This window comes from Trifolium pratense, linkage group LG3, assembly GCF_020283565.1.
Source record: "Trifolium pratense cultivar HEN17-A07 linkage group LG3, ARS_RC_1.1, whole genome shotgun sequence".
NCBI lineage: Eukaryota > Viridiplantae > Streptophyta > Magnoliopsida > Fabales > Fabaceae > Trifolium > Trifolium pratense.
In genome coordinates, this window is record NC_060061.1 from 54,002,595 (window position 1) to 54,023,323 (window position 20,729).

General features: G+C 33.5%; 4 protein-coding genes and 1 long non-coding RNA gene across 7 annotated transcripts; 2 read left to right on the plus strand and 3 right to left on the minus strand.

The window, feature by feature from the left end:
• Positions 1-41: 41 nt before the first annotated feature.
• On the minus strand, positions 42-2,077 carry LOC123917900. The gene is made up of 2 exons (XR_006812603.1): positions 1,795-2,077; positions 42-711 (listed from the first exon to the last, which is right to left on the minus strand). It is a non-coding gene; the product is annotated as an uncharacterized LOC123917900 (long non-coding RNA).
• A 340-nt stretch (positions 2,078-2,417) lies between these two features.
• On the plus strand, positions 2,418-4,861 carry LOC123916344 (F-box/kelch-repeat protein At3g23880-like). Its single transcript, XM_045967782.1, has 3 exons — positions 2,418-2,543; positions 3,158-3,423; positions 3,504-4,861. Exons 2-3 carry the CDS (start codon positions 3,160-3,162, stop codon positions 4,695-4,697), a joined length of 1,458 nt encoding a protein of 485 aa, XP_045823738.1. The 5' UTR covers positions 2,418-2,543; positions 3,158-3,159; the 3' UTR covers positions 4,698-4,861.
• A 1,782-nt stretch (positions 4,862-6,643) lies between these two features.
• On the minus strand, positions 6,644-8,029 carry LOC123915423 (F-box/kelch-repeat protein At3g23880-like). Its single transcript, XM_045966535.1, has one exon. The coding sequence runs from the start codon at positions 8,027-8,029 to the stop codon at positions 6,899-6,901; it is 1,131 nt and encodes a 376-aa protein (XP_045822491.1). The 3' UTR covers positions 6,644-6,898.
• A 1,018-nt stretch (positions 8,030-9,047) lies between these two features.
• On the minus strand, positions 9,048-12,293 carry LOC123917440 (protein FAR1-RELATED SEQUENCE 2-like). 2 transcript variants are annotated; one of them, XM_045969145.1, is made up of 5 exons: positions 12,093-12,293; positions 10,834-10,958; positions 10,142-10,569; positions 9,588-9,799; positions 9,048-9,482 (listed from the first exon to the last, which is right to left on the minus strand). In XM_045969145.1, the coding sequence occupies exons 2-4, from the start codon at positions 10,892-10,894 to the stop codon at positions 9,599-9,601; spliced, it is 690 nt and encodes a 229-aa protein (XP_045825101.1). In that variant the 5' UTR covers positions 10,895-10,958; positions 12,093-12,293; the 3' UTR covers positions 9,048-9,482; positions 9,588-9,598. The 2 variants fall into 2 exon arrangements, with proteins under 2 accessions (XP_045825101.1, XP_045825102.1); XM_045969146.1 differs by having other exon boundaries at positions 10,834-11,104.
• A 2,814-nt stretch (positions 12,294-15,107) lies between these two features.
• LOC123917441 lies at positions 15,108-19,918 on the plus strand. 2 transcript variants are annotated; one of them, XM_045969147.1, is made up of 2 exons: positions 15,108-16,051; positions 19,536-19,918. In XM_045969147.1, the coding sequence occupies exons 1-2, from the start codon at positions 15,440-15,442 to the stop codon at positions 19,668-19,670; spliced, it is 747 nt and encodes a 248-aa protein (XP_045825103.1). In that variant the 5' UTR covers positions 15,108-15,439; the 3' UTR covers positions 19,671-19,918. The 2 variants fall into 2 exon arrangements, with proteins under 2 accessions (XP_045825103.1, XP_045825104.1); XM_045969148.1 differs by having other exon boundaries at positions 15,192-16,051; positions 19,539-19,918.
• Positions 19,919-20,729: the final 811 nt, after the last annotated feature.

A 20,729-nucleotide genomic window follows, 5' to 3' on the forward strand; every position in this document is an offset into this window, starting at 1 on the left:
GACAATTCAAATGGCGTGAAATGTACATCTGAAAATGTACATCTGAAAATCCTGAAAACCTGCTCTAATTCCTCAAAAAGATAAATCAAAACACAATTATGTAACGTGAAAATGACCATATATAATTAATATGGTACATTCTAATTTTACAGAATTCCTATGGCTGGCTCTCAATGGAAAACCAAAACTATGTAATGTACAATTATTCTACACCAAATTATTTTTGCTGCTCAGTCTTGGGTCGTGATCTCATGCTAGCCCTGTCGATCATATGTAGTGGTAATCCCTGAATATGTAAAAATAAAAACAAACCAATCTAATATGCTTCCACCAACACTAATGTAGTGCCATCTTGTGATTGAATTACAGATCATAAGTAATCTCAAGTTGACGGTTACTACAACACAAGTGAAGGCAATTGTACTGACATCCCAGAGTCCAAATATCTTTCCTGCCGAGTTTTTAGCACTTAAATTTGAAGTACTCACAAAATAGAAGAATATTAGAGACTGGTACACAGAAAAAAAAGGCCCATATAGCCACAACTTTCCATTTGAAGAAGACATTTTTTATTCCCTCCATGTATAATTCAGGATACTTCTTGGATAAAGATGCACTAACATCCTGGTAAAAACACGAGTAACAAATCATCTGTATCACATTCTAGATGCACCGTTGTTTCACTATATGTAGACATTTTTAAATTATAGCCTACAAAACAAACAAAAAATTGTTATAGACACAAGTTACTATATTGATTATACCAGCTATGGCATCAACAACACTAGCAGCAACTTCATTTATGTTACTAGATTCAAGCAATCCTAATTCAGATTATGGTTACACAACTCAACAAAGTAATAATAGCAAATTGACTGCAATTCCATGATAGGAGTTGGAAAGGGTGATCAAGAAAGTAATAATAGCAACAACAATGTGACTGCAATTGCATCAGATCCTAAGTTTAGGCTTATTGTTGCAGCTGCAATTTCATCACGCATGAATAAAGAAAGCAACAACACTACTAGCAACAATTGAATCATTGATGAATCTCTTTTTGGGAATGGTAAGCCCAATATTTGATTTTTTTTTCTTTCACTTTACAAAGAAGTTAAATAATATTAATAAGTTTGTTTTGAAGACAAAAAAAGAAGAGTGGATTTTAGTGGTTATTGGTTAGCTAAGTGATTTAAGCATTAGATTTTATTAAGGCACACACAAAGCACACGAAGTGCTAACGGCCAACAGATCAAAAGTACTAAAAGAAACAAGCACTCCTAGGTACACAACCAGGTCACTTAAAGCAGAAAATGATCCTAGCTAGAGACAAGGAATCACAGCTACACAAAATAAACAATAGCAGACACTTCCACCAACAAACTGCTAAACCAAGGAGCTAGAACAAAAACGCGCTATGAGAGAAAGGCAAACCAGGAAGATACAAAAAACGCAGGCAACAAATTCATATTATTCAATCATTCAACAATTATTCAATCACACAAACTGAACAGCAGGAAAAAGAAACACTCTAAATCCCTATATCAAACACATTAACACAACTTTAACAATTCAAATAGCAATTACAAATCAAAAACCCTAACATTGATTTAATAACACAAATCAATTATTTATAGTTTCAATTGCATTATCAATCAATCAATTAAATATAATTAGAATCAGAAGAAAAAACTCCAAATTATTTAGTTTTAACCCTAACTATCGTGCTTCAAGAGTTGATCGGAACTCCAAATTATATAGATAGAGAGAGAGAGAGAGAGAGAGAGAGAGAGAGACCTGTTGTTGTTCGGTTGGAGAAGAGAAGCGTCGCGTGAAGAGTTGATCTCACGAGAACAACGAAGGCACAATAGGTGGAGCGTGACGGCGCAACGCGGTACTGGGAATTGAGGATTCAAGGGAAAACCAGAAGGAATGCATCAAAGAGGGATTTTGAGGATTCAATGGAAAACCAGAAGGAATGAATTTTGTGTTTCTCTGCAATTTCTCTGCAAATGGATTTGAGGATTCAGTGTGTACTACGTCATAATAGAGATGGAAGAAGAAGGCAAACAAACAAATTAGAAGCAATGACCAAAATGTAAATTTATAAAATATAATACTTAAAATATAATTAATTTAAAATAAAATTACTTTGTGGTAATAAATTAATTATATTTGATTTAAATACATGTGGTTGAATTTGATTGGTGACACCTCATGCCACATCAGCATAGGGCATATGCCCTCAATTTATGTGAGGGTAGAGAAGAAAAAACCTTAATGAAATGCTATAAGCTTATTTACTTAAAAAAAAAAAAATCTAGATTAAACCATCGGTAAAAGCTAAAAAAAATAAAAATCATAAAAATCTCTTCTTTTTTTTTCTTTTAAAATATTGAAAAAAAGAATATTGCAACCCTAATTTTGACCGTTTGCCCTTAAATTTTGCAATGTCCATCTCCTTATCTTGTTGTTATTGTCTGAAACCCGAACTCTGCAACCATTTCACCCCATTTTCGTATATCAAGCTTTCTCCATTTTGAAAGGTAAACAATCTGTAACTCCTCATTTCCGTGCATTGGTTTTTTTGTTTTGCGATTTGAGTTCAATTTTTGCGATTTTTTTTTTTGGTACTGAAATTTATGCGATTTTATACTATGTTTTGTTGATTATTTCTGATTATGTGTTCGATTTTGAGTTGGAAAGTTATATTTTTTTAGTTTTTTGTAAAAAAAAATTTGTTGTTGTCACATGGGTGAATGTGAAAATTCAAATCACATAGCCTTCCTTACAATATTTCACTGCAAATAGATATAATCCACACGGATTGGCATGACGGTTAAGATTTGAGACCTTAGAGTGTGTTTCTCTCGAGGTTTCAGATTCAAATCGTTCCACTGTCACTTTGTTGTGTTGGGTTAGTCCATACAAAGTTTTTGCTCTGCCTTCAATTGGGCCCGTTGGTGGAAGGCGGGATTGATGTCCCTCGGATTAGTCTGTCTTTGGATCAGATACCGAGTCTTAAAAAAAATAATCAAGTAGGCATATGTAAAGTCAGTTTACATTCACACAAAAATAAAAATAGAATTGTGTAAACTCAGGTTAACTACGTCACACATGTGTAGCTGCCTTTTCTGATTTTCCTTAACTTAATGTGCAGGTATGGTGCGAATATCGACTACTAAGAAAGAAGAGCGTGTTAGGCCGACTGCGTCTGCACGTCGACGTGGCTACAGACGTGCTACTTCTTCAGAGCAGCAAGTTGTGGGGGAGCCATATCAAGATTTAAAGGAGGCCATTTTGAAGGCTGTTCAGGATGTAGGGGCTGATGATGCAGATGTAGATGGCTTTTCCGGTGGTCCCGTTGACACTCCTATTCTTAAGACATATGCGGACCATGTGGCTTGTCAACTTTGGGATGAAGTGGTAATGTATTGTCCAAATTCTTGTTCTTGCATTTGTTTTCAAAATAACTTTTAACATATAACTATTTTCATTTAATTCAGGATCGAGGTGAGGACATAACTGCCATCAACAAGCAGCTCTCAATTTTAACCATAACATCACCGCCGCCCACACTCTCTTCCAACGAGTCGCTTCAGGTGCTGCCACTTCCCACTCTTCCTTTGGATCTCATTTCAGAAATATTCTGTAGGCTTCCAGTGAAGTTACTCCTTCAACTTCGATGTGTTTGCAAGTCGTGGAATTCTCTAATCTCTGATCCCAATTTCGCCAAGAAGCACCTTCACATGTCAACCACGCGCCGCCTCCACTTCGTAAGCTACTCCAATTTTGCCAAGAAGTACATTTTCAGTTCTTACCCACTCCGATCTGTTTTCTCCACATTGTCCACTAACGTCATCCAATTCGAGTATCATCCTATCAACCATACTCCAAACAATTCATATTACATTGTTGGTTCTTGCAATGGCATCCTTTGTCTTGCCAATTATTATGATGAATGCTTTGTTCTATTGTGGAATCCTTCCATTAGAAAATTCAAGGAATTGCCCCCTTTTCAAAAGCCTGATTTGATTAGTCACTGTAGGATGTCGTCAAGCTTTGGCTATGATCCTATTAGTGATAATTACAAGGTGGTGGTTGTTTTAGTGTTTTGTGTACCTGATAGTAGTGGTAATCTTGTTGACAAAACTGAAGTTAAGGTTCATACTTTGGGTACCAATTTTTGGACAAGCATTCACGAGTTTCCTTTTGGCGGTATCCCTGTTGAGCTATCGGGAAAATTTGTGAGTGGCACGATTAACTGGTTGGCTTCTAAAGTTTGGCCTAGGAAAAACCCGTGTTTTATTGTTTCACTTGATTTGAGGAATGAGTCTTATCAAGAGATTTTGCAGCCCGATTATGGAGAGGTAAATGTAAATAAATTGAGCTTGGGTGTATTGAAAGATTGCTTGTGTATGATTTCTGGTCATGATGTTTGGCTTATGAAGGAATATGGAAATAAAGAGTCTTGGATTAAATTGTTCACCGTTTCTAGGATGTCTAATGCCTTGACCAAGGCAATATATATTTTTAAGAATGATCAAGTGTTGCTTGAATCTATAGGAGCTTGGTATAAGAAGTTGATTGTTTATGATCCAAGGAGTGATACCTTTAAGTTTAAAAAAAGGAGTGCTTATAATCCAAGTGATATTCCCCCAGAAGTTTGCGTTGAGAGTTTGTTATCACCGTGGTCTTAATGCTAGGATTTACATGTGGTGCTATGTCACTTGGGCATGAGATTAAACTGCAACCTATATGTTAATTTATGTTATTTATTTTGTACTTGTTCCGATTATTTGTTACTAACATACTTCATGGATAATTGTTAATTTATGGTCAATTGAATCTACAACTTGAGAAATTATAGTTCTTTTCATTTATTTTTCTTTTTACACATTTTTCATTTATTTGTTTGATAGAAGTTGTTTCCCTTTCATTTTTTTGTTTGTTTTTAGATGGTTTGTGTTTTGATTTTCTAAGACCAGAAATAGATGTTATGCAAAATCTTGCACGGATTTCATAATATCTGGCTTCAAATCTTGCACAATACATTATGAAGTGAACAAATCAAAATTATCATGCATGATGTTCTTTATGAAGGTAATTAGGATAGTTTCGAGAAATATCACAGTGGTCACAATGAGTGTATAGAAGTGTCAAAAAAAATACTCAGCTAATTTAAGACAGACAGCCATGTTGCGAATTATCTTCTAGATATGGAGTGTAATTACAACACTTCTATAGAATCTACTTTTATTCAGATTAGGAGGTTGGTTTCTGCATAAATTAATTATGCTCGTCTCATTTTTATTTTGCTGCATAGTTTTCATTTGCAAAGCTTTAGAACTAAATTGTCTATTCATTAATGAACTAAAGAAAGGGTATGAGTATGAGCATTGGAAAAATGAATTTAGGAGAATGTAAGTAGTTGAGCCAAGCTAGGAACTAATAGATTGAACAAATAGTCCATTAGATTTGCAAGTTATAGTTGAGACTTCTCTGCATAAATTTTGCTGTCCTAGCTAATATGAATGTGTTTTGAACCTTAAAATTTAGAAGTGTATATTGGAAAGGTTTTGAATGCTGGGGTTTTAATGTTGGTTGCAAGATTTCTAAGACAATGATAAATAGTGATTGATCCATCTATTTAAAACATTTCCCATCTGCTAGCATACTTACATTTTAGTCGGCTTACGTTTGTGTGTGTGCACGCGCACATGTGCGCCTGTGTGTTATTTATAGTATTTGTTCTTTTGAAGTGACAAATTCTTTGGCCTCCCCATGACTAGCATGCGGTTTTTTCCATTGTTGGATCCAAGTTGTATCTTTTCCAGTCATGTTAAATACCAACTTTACATTTCTGATTCAGATTCTGCATTTGGAGTTTGGACTGATATATCTACATAGTCTATAACAAAAAAGATATGCCAAAAACCATGTAAATGTGAACCAGCTTCTCTCAATGCAATTAAAATATCACCATCATTATTATTATTGATAATGATGCAAGTTAAGCATTGTTGGAGTGTGAAATGTGAATGAGTTGATCTCCACTTTCAGGCTTCAGCATTCCTACATTTTTTAATACTATTCTACATTAAATGATGTAATCATATTTTCACGATAGAAAATAAAATGAAATATCAAAATTTATTGACTGGTATGTTTTGAACGAGTTAAGGACAAGTAGTTTAGGTGGTGAATATTTTGAATTAAGAATATAAGAAGTTTAAGAGCTTCCAAGAGATGATTTAATTATAATGTTATATGATTAAGAGAAATTCCATTGGTGGGATAAAATTGATTAGTCCATAGTGGAATAGAAGATCTTTGATTTCAATTGGTTTGAGAGCTTAATGTTTCGCAACCAAATTGTGAATTATTTAAAATGCAATGCATGATGAAAGAACCAACAACTCAAACATACAAACAATTGAAAATAAAAACAATTTTTCAACTAGAATATTTCATCAACCATTAATTGGCAATGATCCAACAATACAAGCAAAAATTAAATAAGAAATAAAAATATTAACCATATATGTGTTGCAGTTGAACCTCATGCTCAAGTGACATAGCATAGCATCAACATCTGACACTAAGAATAAGGTGAAATCAGACTCCTTTGAAAAGTCCAAAGAGAGCAGACTAGCCGCGGAGCTTGGAAACGGTTTCCCGATCGGAGATCCATGGATCACAGACAGCATCTCCCCATGGCCTTTCGCCTCTGAAAGCGTCCTTCCTTCTCAATGTCCGGGCATCCATCCAATGCATTCTTTTCGATCTTGTACCCAGCAAGAAAACGATCCCTTGCTTGTTATAGGCTACACAAGCGGTACACTGAACACCAAGCCAATCTCGAAGAAAAAAGTGAACTAGACTTTTTGGCTCATCGAGATTATTGATTTTCGAACTCTTTGAGTACCTTGAAAGTATTTTTTTTGCAATCATAAACAACTAACTCCAATTTGAAACTTTCTTCCGGGTCATAATAAAAATCCATGAGAATTTGGTCATCCTTAGAAATATATAAAGTCCTGGACAAATCCTGACCCCTCATGCAAGGAATGTGATGTAGTTTAGTCCAAGACTCTTTATTTCCGTACTCCTTCATAATCCAAACATCGAAAAAAGTATCGCTGCTTGCATAGATGCACAAACAATTCTCCAACACTCCCAAAGTCCAATTATGATTCTTCTCCAAATCAGGTTGTGAAAGCGTTTGATACGACTCTTTCTCCAAATCAAGAGAAACAATAGCACAAGAAGTACTACTCGAATCATAAAATGTCAACCAATTAACGGTGCCATCCACAAAAACTCCCGGTCCACAAATGGAGCTACAACGTGGGAATTCTTGTATCCTTCTCCAAGACTTTCCAATAGTATATATATATATATTAACTTCAACTTTGTCCTTAAAGAAATAAATAGCAACAATCTTATAATCATCAATGAAAGGATCATACCCAAAGCTATACGAGGAAGAGATGTATTTTCTTTCTCGTAAATTTTTCAAAGGAGGCAATATCTTGAATGCTCTCATGGAAGGGTTCCACAAAATAACATAAGATATTTTTGTGACAAAACAAAGGAAGCCGTCACGAGAGAGCATACACAAAAGAGTGCCGTATTTATTTTTGAGACGATTAGGGTAAGTGAGTTGTGTTTCTGTATCATCATAACTCAAAGTTGATAAATCAGAAAGGAACATTTTTAGGGTACTCCTAAAGCTTAGCCTGATCAGGTGGTGCGTGATTGACAAGCGATCGTATTCCATGCGAAATGTGGGATCAGAGATTAGAGCATTCCACGACTTGCAAATGCATCGAAGTTGACGGAGAAACTTCATTGGTAACATATACAAAATTTCAACTATAAGATCAATCGGAAGAGTGGGTAGTGGCGCATATGTTAGGATTCCGGTAGAGATAGTTGATCGTTGCCTCTTAGCGGAGGTTGTTGCCTCCGTGAGTGGAAGAAAAGAGATGGTGTCGTTTGGAAGGTCGCTCTCAATGCCTGGCGCCATTCAACCTAATTGGGTTTCCTTTCTCACGCTACTGCTGTTGTTCAGATTTTATTCAACAACCGAAAAGGTGAGAAGAAGAAGAAGAAGATGATGAAGGCTTTTTCTTTTTAGGGTTTGTCTTATAATCATTAATAATTACACACAACCAATCAAATAATTACAAATCATTAATCATATTAAATAATTAATATAGTAATTAAAACTAAATCCCTGTCAAATAAATTATAAAGTGCGTTTTTTTATTGTTTCCTTATCTATGGAGATTTGATTTTATTATTGTATTAGGAAAATGCTAAACAGAATCAGCTGGCCAGCATAGCAACCACAATTCCAATTTTTGAAAGCATATATAACCACAATACATAATTCACATGAGAGATTTAAGTAGTATGGTAGGAATCGTAAATTCAATCCTCAACTTTATTGTTAAAAAAAAAAAAAAAAACTATACAAAATTTTATCATATATTCTCTCACTAAAGTTAGTTAATGGTTCTCAAAGACGTATTTCTCCCTTAAGCTAAGTCCATTAATATTATGTGAGTAGTTTTCAACAAGTTATCCAACAGTCACACACAACCACTTGTTCTATCCAACAAGTTATCCAAATTTGTGTCACAACACTAGCATTAAAAAGTAGTCGTCACTGAATCAACTTATTTTTCGATTCATGAAGGATAAAAGACACATGATTTGAACATAATATAACATTTTGGTATATAGGTTAGTGATCATGCCGCGCCCTGCATTATGCATAACAAGTCCCAAGTCACAATAATAACCAAAGAAATAGAAGCTAGAGGAATACTCTTAAAGATTTTACAAATTCGGGGCATTCATAACCTTAAACCAATTCAACTACTGAATGTGCTAAAATATATTGGTGATATGTTCAACATATTGCATTCAAAAGGTGCAAGAAAAGCTTCAAGATACATAACCAAGTTTTTTTGTTTTTTTTTTTTACGGTAACCAAGATTTTATACCTTGCGTTAAGGTAAATGAGAAAAGCTTGAAAAGATGCAAATACAAGTACAGATTGTTAGACAAATGACATGCATTCAACAAAAGTACACAAAGGCATTAAACGAAAACATCACACGGTATTATGAAATGGAAATCTACTTCTCAAATGGTATTTGAAACCACGTAACACTGGCTATGGAGTTGGCTCCTCCAAAGAGACCTATCATTTTATAAGGTAATGTAAGATATCTCACCCATTGATAAAAAAATAAGCTATAGATATTCTAACACATTGAGCGTAATCGAATGCAGATGGCGGACCAGGGCGGAAAGGGAAAAACCGCCATTTTAAGCCACCATAAAATGCCATAGTGCTGTCATCCTTCACAAGTTGTCAAAAAATCCGCCATTGCGGATATTTAGAGGGAGCTAATCCGACCAATTATAGACAGCATTAACCAATGCTATGATGCGTATACAGTTTTAGCCTGAAAAACGTCATTATATCTTTTGGGTGAGAAAGAAAAAGCATTTTCTGTAAAAGCATAGATATATTATCACAATCTATTGAATAACGGCGTATAAATACTCACATAATACAACACTACGTCTGGTGCAAAAGCTCTTCTATGGATTCATATTCTTTAAGATTATCAAGTATGTGATGAATTCTTGCAGACAGCTTGTCACTGTGCTCTTCGACAATTTTCATAAACGAAGTTAACTGTTCTTGATAAGTTACACACAACCGTTTCTTAATCCGAAGATCTGCTGTTAGGTCCTGAATTTTCTTATCCTTCTCATCCTAAAACGGAAACACAACAGAAAGCAATCAAAAACAAATCAATTTTCTTTATATGCCAAATACAGACGCTGTCCCAATTGCATGTATGCCTTGAAAGACAACAAGAAGTCGCTAAAAATAGTGCACTAATAATTTGAGTCTTACCCAGCAACTTGAGTTTTAGTGTTAGTTAATATAAAAAGTTTTAGATAAACGATTCATGACATGTTATAAAAGTGAATTAGTGAGATAGGAAAAGTTGGCATCTTACGTACTAAGAAGAATAAGACAAAAAATAACATAAAGTGCTTTGGATCTAATGCAAGATGGAATTCTACTAAAAAGGATAGAGAAAGAACCTACCATTGTTTGCCGTGCTTCACGTGGAGAGACTACTAGTGGATGATTATGATCTTTCACAAACTTTGTTATCACCCATTTTTCAGATTTGTCATACTTGATATGAATCATCGCCTTACAACCTTCCCTTGAGCTTGCCCTTGTTTTCCGAACTGGCCCAAGTTTCCCTCGTATGCTGACACAATGACCTTCCTTATTACACCCAAGCCTGCGAGCAAGAATCCTACCATCTCTTTCTGACCGTCGACAAGACATCACACGCATGACAAATCCAACATGTCGGGCGTATTCATCATAAAATATCTTAGCCGCATCTTCAGATGCAAATTCCATGCCTTCATATGGTTCCTGAATAGCATGATCATGATGAGAGCTACCCAATTCTCTCCCAGAATAATTCTCTTGCAATCTACACCCATCATTTGGTTCCACTGTCACAAAATAAATCTTTTGAACACATCAAAATGTTTCATGTATGCGAAAATAAGTTCTGCATGAGATAACATTTGTGTTGATTGCGATGAATGTCACCCTTATCTCAGATCTATATATAGGACTCATACACCAATGTACTGTGATTGATACAGAAATAATGAATCACTTTCCTTCTACATTTCTATCTCATATTAGAATGAAGTATGGCGAAAGAACTTCAAAGATGCATTAGCTTTAATCATTGAGAATTTCATACATACCGAAATCAGCATCCCCAGAAACTTCTGTCCGGTCACTTCCATCAACCAATCGAGATTCCATGTTGAATAACAAAGTAGATTATCAACAAACCAAGAAAAAAGGATGTAGCTTTGGTGAATATATCCTGTCCAAAAGTAACAGATTGATATGAAAATGAAATTCATAATTTTGCTTTTAATAAAAGAATGACCTTTTATAGGCAAGTAGAAACTGATAATGACCATACTCATATCTGAAGAGATTGAGACCCTCTAATTCTTCTTAAAAAGACTATGAAAATGGAATCACATTTCAAATTAGGCCTTGTTTGTATAAACAACTTAATTAAGTGCTCATTGTAGAAATGCCTACGTATAAGTTATTTCTACAATAAATAGAAGGTAAAATAAAGTCAAAATGTTTTCATATAAGTTGTTTACATAAGCTATCCATAATAGTTTATGGAAATAAGCTTAAAACAACATATGAACATGTCATAAGTTGTTTCTATAAGCTCACTCAAACAATCTCACAAGTTCTTATGCTAGTAGATAAGCTCAAGTAAGTCAATCCACAGTAGATAAACTCAAGTAAGTCAATCCAAACATGCTCTTAGTCGGTTACATTCTCATAAAAGAGTCATCTTTGTCATAAAGCTTCTTTACTACTGTTAATTATCCCCCATTGGTTGAGAGATGGCGTGACCATATATTTATACATGGGGCGATCCTCACCTTAAAAAAACCAGTTATGAAGGGTTGAGTTAAGCTCAACCCAAAATTTCCAAGACGTTATCAGAGTCTCTCCAAGATCCGTTGGGCCGCTATCAAGTTTTCACTGCTAGGTCATCTACCATTTATATCCACGCCCCAATAGTGTTGGGGTGAGGGGGTGTGTTAAGAGTCCCCACGCACCAAACCAGACCCAATAGTGCTGATTTTGTAGGGTTGAGTTAGGTACAACCCAAAATTTCTAAGAACTACAACTAGCACAAATCCATTTCAAATAGATTTCTAGAGCATCAAAAAGCTTCCAAAACAAAAGTCGCACAAATTGATGAGTTTCTTGGAGTCCATTTTCTTTCCACCAGCATTTTGGAAAATGCAAATCACACTCAGATACAAACTTAAAATCAAAAGTGTATGCAGATTCTTAACTTCATCAAACAATACCCGAAAAATAATAATAGTAAAATCAATGATCAAATAATAATGAAACCCAAAACCCCCCAATAAAACGAAGAGTATTAAAATTAGCGTGAGTGGGTTAAGTAACAAACCGATTTGACAGAAACAAATTAGCGTGAGTGAGAGTGTTAGCTTTGAATGGTGGGAGTTTCAAGCTTCAATCTTCAATTCAATGACCTAAAAACGTTCATTTTGCTGTTGTTGGGTTGCTTTTTTACTGTTTCTTTTCACAAAAACGTGATTCGTACGTTGTGGCTGTTTATGTTTTCTCTGTCTAAAAGCGAGTCAAACAAACCGTTTAACACTTTTTTTATAAGAACATTTTTTTTTTTTTTACAAAAATAAAGATAGATATATTTACCGAAACACCGTATTCAACTGGTTTTATTTTTTTTGGGTACAATATTCAACTGATTTTAAAATGAATTATTCTAGAATTCAGAAATTATTAAAAACCAAAACAAAAATATTATTAATTTTATTTCTTTATGAAATGAACGGGATGAAGAAGCCATTAAATCATCAAATATAGTAGCAATGATAAGAGATTTGAGTAGTATGCATGAAGTTTGAATTCGATCTTCAATTTCATCGTAAATCAAACAAAACAAAAATAATTAAATGAAGTACTTAATTATATGATCTTTTTTTTTTGTTTTGACCTTTTAGGATAAAAAAGAATTATCTTTCAAATATAAACTTCTTCAAATATATTTTTTATTTTTGTCAAATTGTTTAGTGACTAAAATTTTACTTAAAGGAATTATCAAAAAAAAAAATTTCGCTTAAAGGAATCATATGTTTAATAGGCCAATTTTTTTTTTTTATCATGATATTGATATTGTTTTTATCATGAAATTGGTATGAAGCTTTCTCGCGATTATTGATTACTAATCTCCATCGGAAAACTTATGCGACACACGAGGTGAATTCTCTCAATTTAATAGAGTTTTCTCCATACGCATAAATTAAAAAAATCAAATATCTGACTATATGCTTAAGGGATGAAGACCCTTGCGACTTATACCGATTCATTATCTATATATATAATTCCTAGATAGTTCTCCTACTATCCATCTTAACCCTAATCCACATCACCCACTTACATCCAATTAAATCACACAATAATGCCACATCACTTCCTTATATTATATCATTTTCATCTCTATTTTTTTTGTTTCCACATCACTTCCTTATATTATATCATTCTCATCTCTATTTTTTTTTATATTATATCAATCTCATAATAAATAATAAAGAATTATGTTTCTCCAATTATCCAAAAATTGATGTCACAAGATGTTACAATTTTCTACATTATTATTGAATTATACCTCTCCAATTATCCAAAAATTGATGTCACAAGATGTTACACTTTTCTACATTATTATAACATTTCTTAGTGACAATGAAGATGAACATAGTTGGATTCTCTTTCAACATTTATCCCATTTAAATGTCAACCGTTTTCATAGAAACAACAAAGAGTTTATAATTTAGTCACACAAAAAAATACGAAGAGTGTATACATTATTGACTTAATTACATTATAATTTTAGAGAAGAGTGAAGGTTATGCAAAAAGTTAGGTTATGGGATTGAAATATATAATAATCATTATCATTATCATATTTCATTCAATTTTAGTGTGTCGCCTATGCGTTGCACTATTGCATTGGCTGGCGCACCCCACAAAAAAAAAATTCATTCAATTTTGATGGTCCGTACTCATTCTCTATACATATAGGTATATATATTGGTTGGAGGAAGTGATAAGTACATCACTTTTATATTATTATTATTATTATTATTATTATTATTATTATTATTATTATTTTCATTTTATAATACTTATTGTTACAATTTATACGAATAATTTTTCAACATTATAATATAAAATATCACATAACACCTGTGCATCGCACGATTCCTAAATAGTTCTCCTAACCCTAATCCACTTAGACCAATCAAATTATTTCATTTAGACACATCATCTATTTAAATCCAATTAAATCACTCTACAATGCCACATCATTTATACTTATATTATTATTATTATTATTATTATTATTATTATTATTATTATTATTATTATTATTATTATTATTATTATTATTATTATTATTATTACTATTATTATTGTCATCTCTATACTTTTCATATTCTACATTTATATACTTATGACTTTTTAATATACACTCACTCAAGCCTTTACTTAGCCTTTATTTTTTTTGGCGAATATAATAACTTTTGCTTCCTATATTATAATAAGGAGAATACAAAAATACATACTAATTAAATTTGTAACTCCCGGTAATATTTTTTCATCTCTTAAGTCACAATTCAATTTTCATCCCTTGGACTCTTCTACCAATATTTTAATATATAGGTTACAATTGTTTTAATTTGAATCTTATTCATATTTTCCTAACTAACCATTATGAATGTTAGAAACAAATATTTTCATCCCCTAATGCTTAATCATGTGCTTAACAATATTACCATTTGTTTTTTCGGTTAAACGTGAGAATAGATTTTTTCATATCTTATATTTGCAATTTGGAATATTTTTAAAAGGTATGTACCCTTTAATTTTATTTGTTTTATTTGAGTTTTTCTAATTCTGTCACTATTTATATGCCAATTGTGTGACTTAAATTTTATCACATCTCTTTTCATCCAATCATTTGTGTGTTTTGAAATAAATTTATATGTTGTGCGGAGATATATCCTATTACTCCTGTATATATAAATTTTAGATAGTTATTCTGTTACTCATGTAAAGTAAACCATAATCCTTAAGCCAATAATATTTCTTCATTTAACCACTCACTTACAATGTCATATCACTTCTTCTTGGAAAATAAATCTTTTGAATCTCGAATTCTCTATTTTATTATTATTATTTTGATAATATTTAATGTTTCAGTTTTATGCAATTGTAAAATAAAAACAATCGCATCACACACTCGTGCATCGCACGGGTAATAATTGGTAAAGACCAAATTTTTTGGTAAAAAACAGCATAATTTTTTTTACAACTTGAACCAATTTAATGGTTAAAGTTTTTCCTTTTTAAGTACTTGAACATCCATAATTTTTTTTATCATTCTCAATGATACGGACCATTTTTAAATACCGATCCGTGGTGGACTATCCACCTTAGAATTTGCTACTATGTACAAAAGTAACATTAAATATGGTCTTAGATATATACCAACCCACTGTAGCAGTGTTGAATGGATAGCATGTGTCCTTAATTTAAGGACTACTACTCAACAAGATATACTTCTCTTCTAGGGTGGGTCACTTATATTTATTAGGACTACTACTTTCCTTATTAGGGTTCTAAATCCAACACAGAACAGAATATTTATGTTTCTTTCTTTCTTCGGTGGTTAATCTATCTCTCTCTCTCTCTCTACACTGCGTCATCAATCATGGATCAAAAATCTGAAATTGAAGGTGGCGAATGGGAATTGATCCACAACGATAATGAATCACCAATCGTTGAATTCAATTCCAATTCTTCTTCAATTATCAGATCCGATCATTTCTCTCTCAATCCTCCTATTATTCCCAATTCTATTTCTACTACTACTAGTAGTTCCAGTTCCAATTCCGAAATTGATCGTAATTTCGATGATTCCTACGTTGCTAATCAGATTTTCCCTAATCCTATTATTGTCTCTTCTTCTTCTTCCACTAATCTCCGATGGAATGATTCCGATTCCGACGATGAAACCGCTTTGATTGGTGCTACTGCTAAGGAGATTGTTGAAGTTGGTTTTGATTCGAAAGTGAAGGAAGAAGATGTAGAAGAGAAAGAGGTGAAAGATGATGATGATGAAGATGATATGAAGAGAGTTGTGTGGTGGAAGATTCCTTTTGAAGTGTTGAAACATTGGGTGAGTCCTTTTGCAACAATTCCTCTTCCTTTATCTGTTGCTGCTGCTGCTGCATTTTTAGGGCTTCTTATTTTGGGAAGGAGGCTTTACAAAATGAAACGCAAGACTCAAACTTTGAAGCTCAACCTTGCTCTTGATGATAAGGTCACTCACTCTCTTTCTTCTCATATATTTTACTTGCTTGTACTTGTAGTATATAACACTGACACGTAGACACTGAGAAAGTAGAAGTGATTGAATGTAACTATATGCAGTTGGATTCAAACACCTGACACACCTTCAATTTGAAGTGTCGGTGATACATAGTTGACACATCGACATGAATAATATTAATATAATATGAGAAAATGGAAGTGATTGAATGTAACCACATGAGTCCACTTACTGGATGGTGGGTTGGTGTCCTTGGATTAGTCTTGGGCCGGATACAAAGTCTATAGAACAAAAAAAGACCACATGAGTCCATTGATATGTGTCCCAAATCAAATACGCCTTCGATTTGGAGTGTTTTGTTACATAGCTTATATAACCCTTTGCATATCATTTGACATTTACAGGAGTTTATTTGAGTTCATCTCATGGTAAATTTTAAATATAAGTTTACGATGACATGTGTAAACCATTTTTAGCTTATATGGATAAGCTTTAAAGAATAGCTTATTGAATATTTGCTTAATGAAGCTATTTACTCAATCTAATGTAAGGTTAAGTTATAGATAGAAAGGTAAGAGGAGAGAAGTTGGGTTATGAATACTACTATATGGTTTGATACAAAAAGAACAAAAAGTAATCTTTATATACTAATACAAGACTTATAATGCTCCTATAACAAAGAAATTGACCATTATGTCTTGTTATACTTATATACAAATGCATGACAATCTCTGAAGCATGAGTACTTGTAAAATCAAAATATAATTTGCGGTTTTGAGTGAAATTTTCTCATTACTCTGTTTTGAGTGAAATTTGCGGTTTTCTCTTATATTAATCTTATATAATATTATGTATTTGAGTTTCTTTGTTATTGTCATTTTGTATTCAGTAGCAGATCGCTAGTGTAGCGGCCGACCCGCAAATCGCTATAGTGGTGCGGCGGATGGCACCGCGGTATGGCCGCTACGTTGAAGTCTAGGGAAGCAATACAAACACTATACATATGACGACTAAAACGTAGAAGAATGCACAAAATGAAATACATTCATAACTAATCACACATAATATAAATCAAACAGAAATTAAGTTTTAGCTTCCAAGGATCTAAATAACACATCTAATATTCAAACATAATATAAAGCAAATTAGGAAACAAGTTCTAGCCTCCAAGACTCAAAATTAAACATTCAAATATTTAAATAAATCCAAGTGATCCTTAAATATCGCTATCATACTCATCGTGTTAAAGCAAAATTGGGTTGTTGTTTCAAAGGTGTTGATTGTGTTGGCTGAGACTGAGATGATGCCATAATAGAGGGAGAAGGGACTGTTTGCGCAGAAACAGAAAAACAGGGGAAATGAATGGTGGCAGAGAAGAAAGGAACAAGGAGGAGAAAACTGGTTGCAGAGAACAGGGGAATTAGTGGCGAGAAGGAATTAACTCGCTAGGAAGTAAGAGGTCTCTCAGAGAATGGAACTAACTGAGAAGAAAGAGGTCGCGCTGAGAAGAAAGGCGTTTGTTGAAGAAAAATAGAGCTCATGCAATATCGGAGAAGAAAGAAAGGCGCTGAATTATTTTATTTTATATTTCAATAAAATATTAACCAGTAGTTAAAAAGACCAAAACAAAGAAAAAGTTAAAAAAGACCAAAAAGCATTTGAAATAACACTAAACAGTTAAAACCCGAGAGTATTTTTGACTATTTGTAATTAAATAACTGTCACTGATTTTCTGAGATGATTGTGCTTCATCTTCTCCGCAATTAAGCGGCAGCAACCAATGTCCAACGGTGCTGCAGCCACAACCTTAATCTGCACTACAACACCGTTGCGTTTTGCATAGTGCTCTGCCGCTGTGATGCACTGCTACAATTGCGGCTGCCGCGGCCGCGACTGACTAGAGGTTGTTGTATTGTAACGTAACACAATTTTTTGACTTTTGAAACTTTTATTGTGATGTTTTCTTGTGAATTGAACAATTTAGCTCTCATGTTACATTTTATAAAAAACTTGTTTTTTTTATTGACGTACTCTTACCTTTATTTTTATAAAAATGCCGTATCTCGTACTCATACCCAGTACCTGTACCTATGCATAATAGATGACAATATTGCATAAATGACAAAAAGCATATTTTATAATTGCACGACAAAACTAATTTAGCCACTGAAACAGAGCAAAATGTGAACAAAGTGTCACCTAATATATCTGCTATCTGTTCATGTGCTGTTATATGGGTCAGAGCCAGGGATTTATTCAGCACCTTGTCTGTGAACAGGATTGTGTTGTGACACAAGGAGACAATGCTTTGGCTGTCATAGTAGTTGATTGGAACTGAAACGCGAATCTGTAATTCAGTAAGAAGAAACTGAATCCAAATTATTTCACTTATTCTAATGGCTAGTCTCCGATACTCATTTTCAAGACTTGAATGAGAAACCTGTTGCTGCCTTTTAGATTACCATGAAAGTAACTTACTAGGTTCAAAGTATATGCTAGACCCTAAAGTAGAGCACCTGTCAATCTGTCATCAGGGTCAGATACCCAATTGGCATCACAATATACCTGTAAAACGAGGTGGCTGTTCAGGAAGAAATAGAAGCCTTTAAGATGCTGCAGAATGCACTTTGATATGCCATAAATTGACACAACTTATTTACACTCAACTAATTTCACTATAGCCAATTTTAGGTCATGCCATAAATTGGCACAACTTATTTACACTAAAGCTAATTTCAGGTCTGGTGCCAGTTGCATAGTGCAATACACCCACCTTACAGTAGAATGACAGAACTGAGGGTAAGGAGTGTACCATAAGTGCTGTAGGTGATTTTTCACTATTAATATCTATAACTACGCATAACTGCTCTTGCATAACTGTCTATGATGTCTTTAGTGGAAGAACGCCTAAAACACCTATCCTAAATGAGGACACAGCCTGTGTCACACAGGCATTAATGACCCACTTGCAAGTCTTCAGTCCAGGCCCACAGTGTGAAGAGTGTATGTGAGGAAGAATAAGGAACAAATGACAAATGATAATACGGCAGGCAGAGAGATAAAGCGACAGGCAACAGTTGATGCAAGGGAACCTTATTTGATTAAGGGATTGGTTATGTGAGTGTTATGGTGAAATGAGTGGGAAGTTATATTGGAATTCATTTTAGAATTGTTTAGGGACAAAATAAACGATCCGCTCTGTGGACAGTAGGATACTCATCTCACTGTTTCATTCATCTAAATTTGTTCTGTTCTCATACTTATTTGAGGATTGGAAATTCTGATTCCTATAATATGATACTGTAGAATAGATAAGTTTTTTCGTAGATTTTACTGTCCGATGATTATTAAACAAGTACATTTTTAGTGTCATTTTGACACCTGTTCAGCTGTTGATGACTGCTTTTGTTGATGATAATATTAATATGCTGCATTCTGTTAAGTTTCTGAGGTTCACTTATAACAATTTTTACAGCAGAAGGTATCTCAGCTCATGGGTCGTGTTGCGCGTCTCAATGAAGCATTTTCCGTTGTGAGACGTGTTCCCATCGTTCGACCATCTCTGCCAGCTTCTACTATAACTCTGAGGCCTGTGATGAGTATGAGATGAAGGAAGGATTTGACAAATTACTTGATTTGAAGTATAGTATGAAATTGCAATAATGTTTGTAATATCATAAAAAAATCCTTGGGGGTATGAAAACATGTATGTATTATGATGTATGTATGTATGTATGTATCTATTATGTGTGTTGGGATCGAATTTAGGAAGCCACTCAATGGCTTCTTGTATATGACATCATATCATACTTGCTGTTAATTTCTATATCTTGCCAAACATATTTGTTTTGGGGGTAATACTGCGGTTATTTTTAAAGGCTAGGAACGTGTAATTTGTTTAGTTATGGTCCTTAACTGGAAAATTTCCAAAATCTAATAAGATTGTCATGCTATCTTGGTTTTATATTCTGTGATAAAATAAATTTGTAATATTCTTGATTGAGGATGTAACGAAATAAATAATATCATGATAGACTACAGAATACTTTGCATGTTTCTCATTTAGTTTTTTTTTTTACCTCTTATTATGGGTTGTGTTATTCATAAGATTAAAGTCTTTTACTTATCTACCCTTGTGGAAAATGTGCATCATATTCATCAGAATGTGAGATCGGTTGATTGGATTCATGTCCTTCGAGAAACAAACCAAGTGGCAGACCGATTAGTCCTTTGGACTGACTTTCCTTGTATTAGCTTTCATCATGGTTTCGTTTGTTTTAGGGACTTTGCCCCTTTTGCCCACCAAAAGAAATAGTTCGGTTTTTATGGGAATCATTTTTAAATATGCACAAGATTAATTAATTGCATAAAGATTAAAAAATGAAGTTTAATTTTTTAATAAAAGAGTTCGGCTGAAAATTAAGTTTACTTTGGCAAATCATTTTGCATTAGATTATTATTATTGGTTTTGCTATTTTTTTTTCCCATACATTCCAATTAGTACATCTGTTGCAAAACATGATAGATTTGCAATCGGAAGATCACTTATTTGAACCCATTTAAAATTTAATTTTTTTAAGGGCTATATTGTTTTATTGGTTCCAAACAAGATCACCTCGAATATGGATTTTATTTTAAAAAAATAACTGGATTAAAAATTAAGTATGGA

Coding starts and splice junctions, on each gene's coding strand:
- LOC123916344 (XM_045967782.1), top strand. CDS start 3,160: ATGGTGCGAATATCGACTACTAAGAAAGAAGAGCGTGTTAGGCCGACT. Junction 3,424..3,503: donor GTCAACTTTGGGATGAAGTG/GTAATGTATTGT, acceptor CATTTAATTCAG/GATCGAGGTGAGGACATAAC.
- LOC123915423 (XM_045966535.1), bottom strand. CDS start 8,029: ATGGCGCCAGGCATTGAGAGCGACCTTCCAAACGACACCATCTCTTTT.
- LOC123917440 (XM_045969145.1), bottom strand. CDS start 10,894: ATGGAATCTCGATTGGTTGATGGAAGTGACCGGACAGAAGTTTCTGGG. Junction 10,570..10,833: donor TTCTGGGGATGCTGATTTCG/GTATGTATGAAA, acceptor ATTTTGTGACAG/TGGAACCAAATGATGGGTGT. Junction 9,800..10,141: donor GTGAAGCACGGCAAACAATG/GTAGGTTCTTTC, acceptor TTTCCGTTTTAG/GATGAGAAGGATAAGAAAAT.
- LOC123917441 (XM_045969147.1), top strand. CDS start 15,440: ATGGATCAAAAATCTGAAATTGAAGGTGGCGAATGGGAATTGATCCAC. Junction 16,052..19,535: donor ACCTTGCTCTTGATGATAAG/GTCACTCACTCT, acceptor CAATTTTTACAG/CAGAAGGTATCTCAGCTCAT.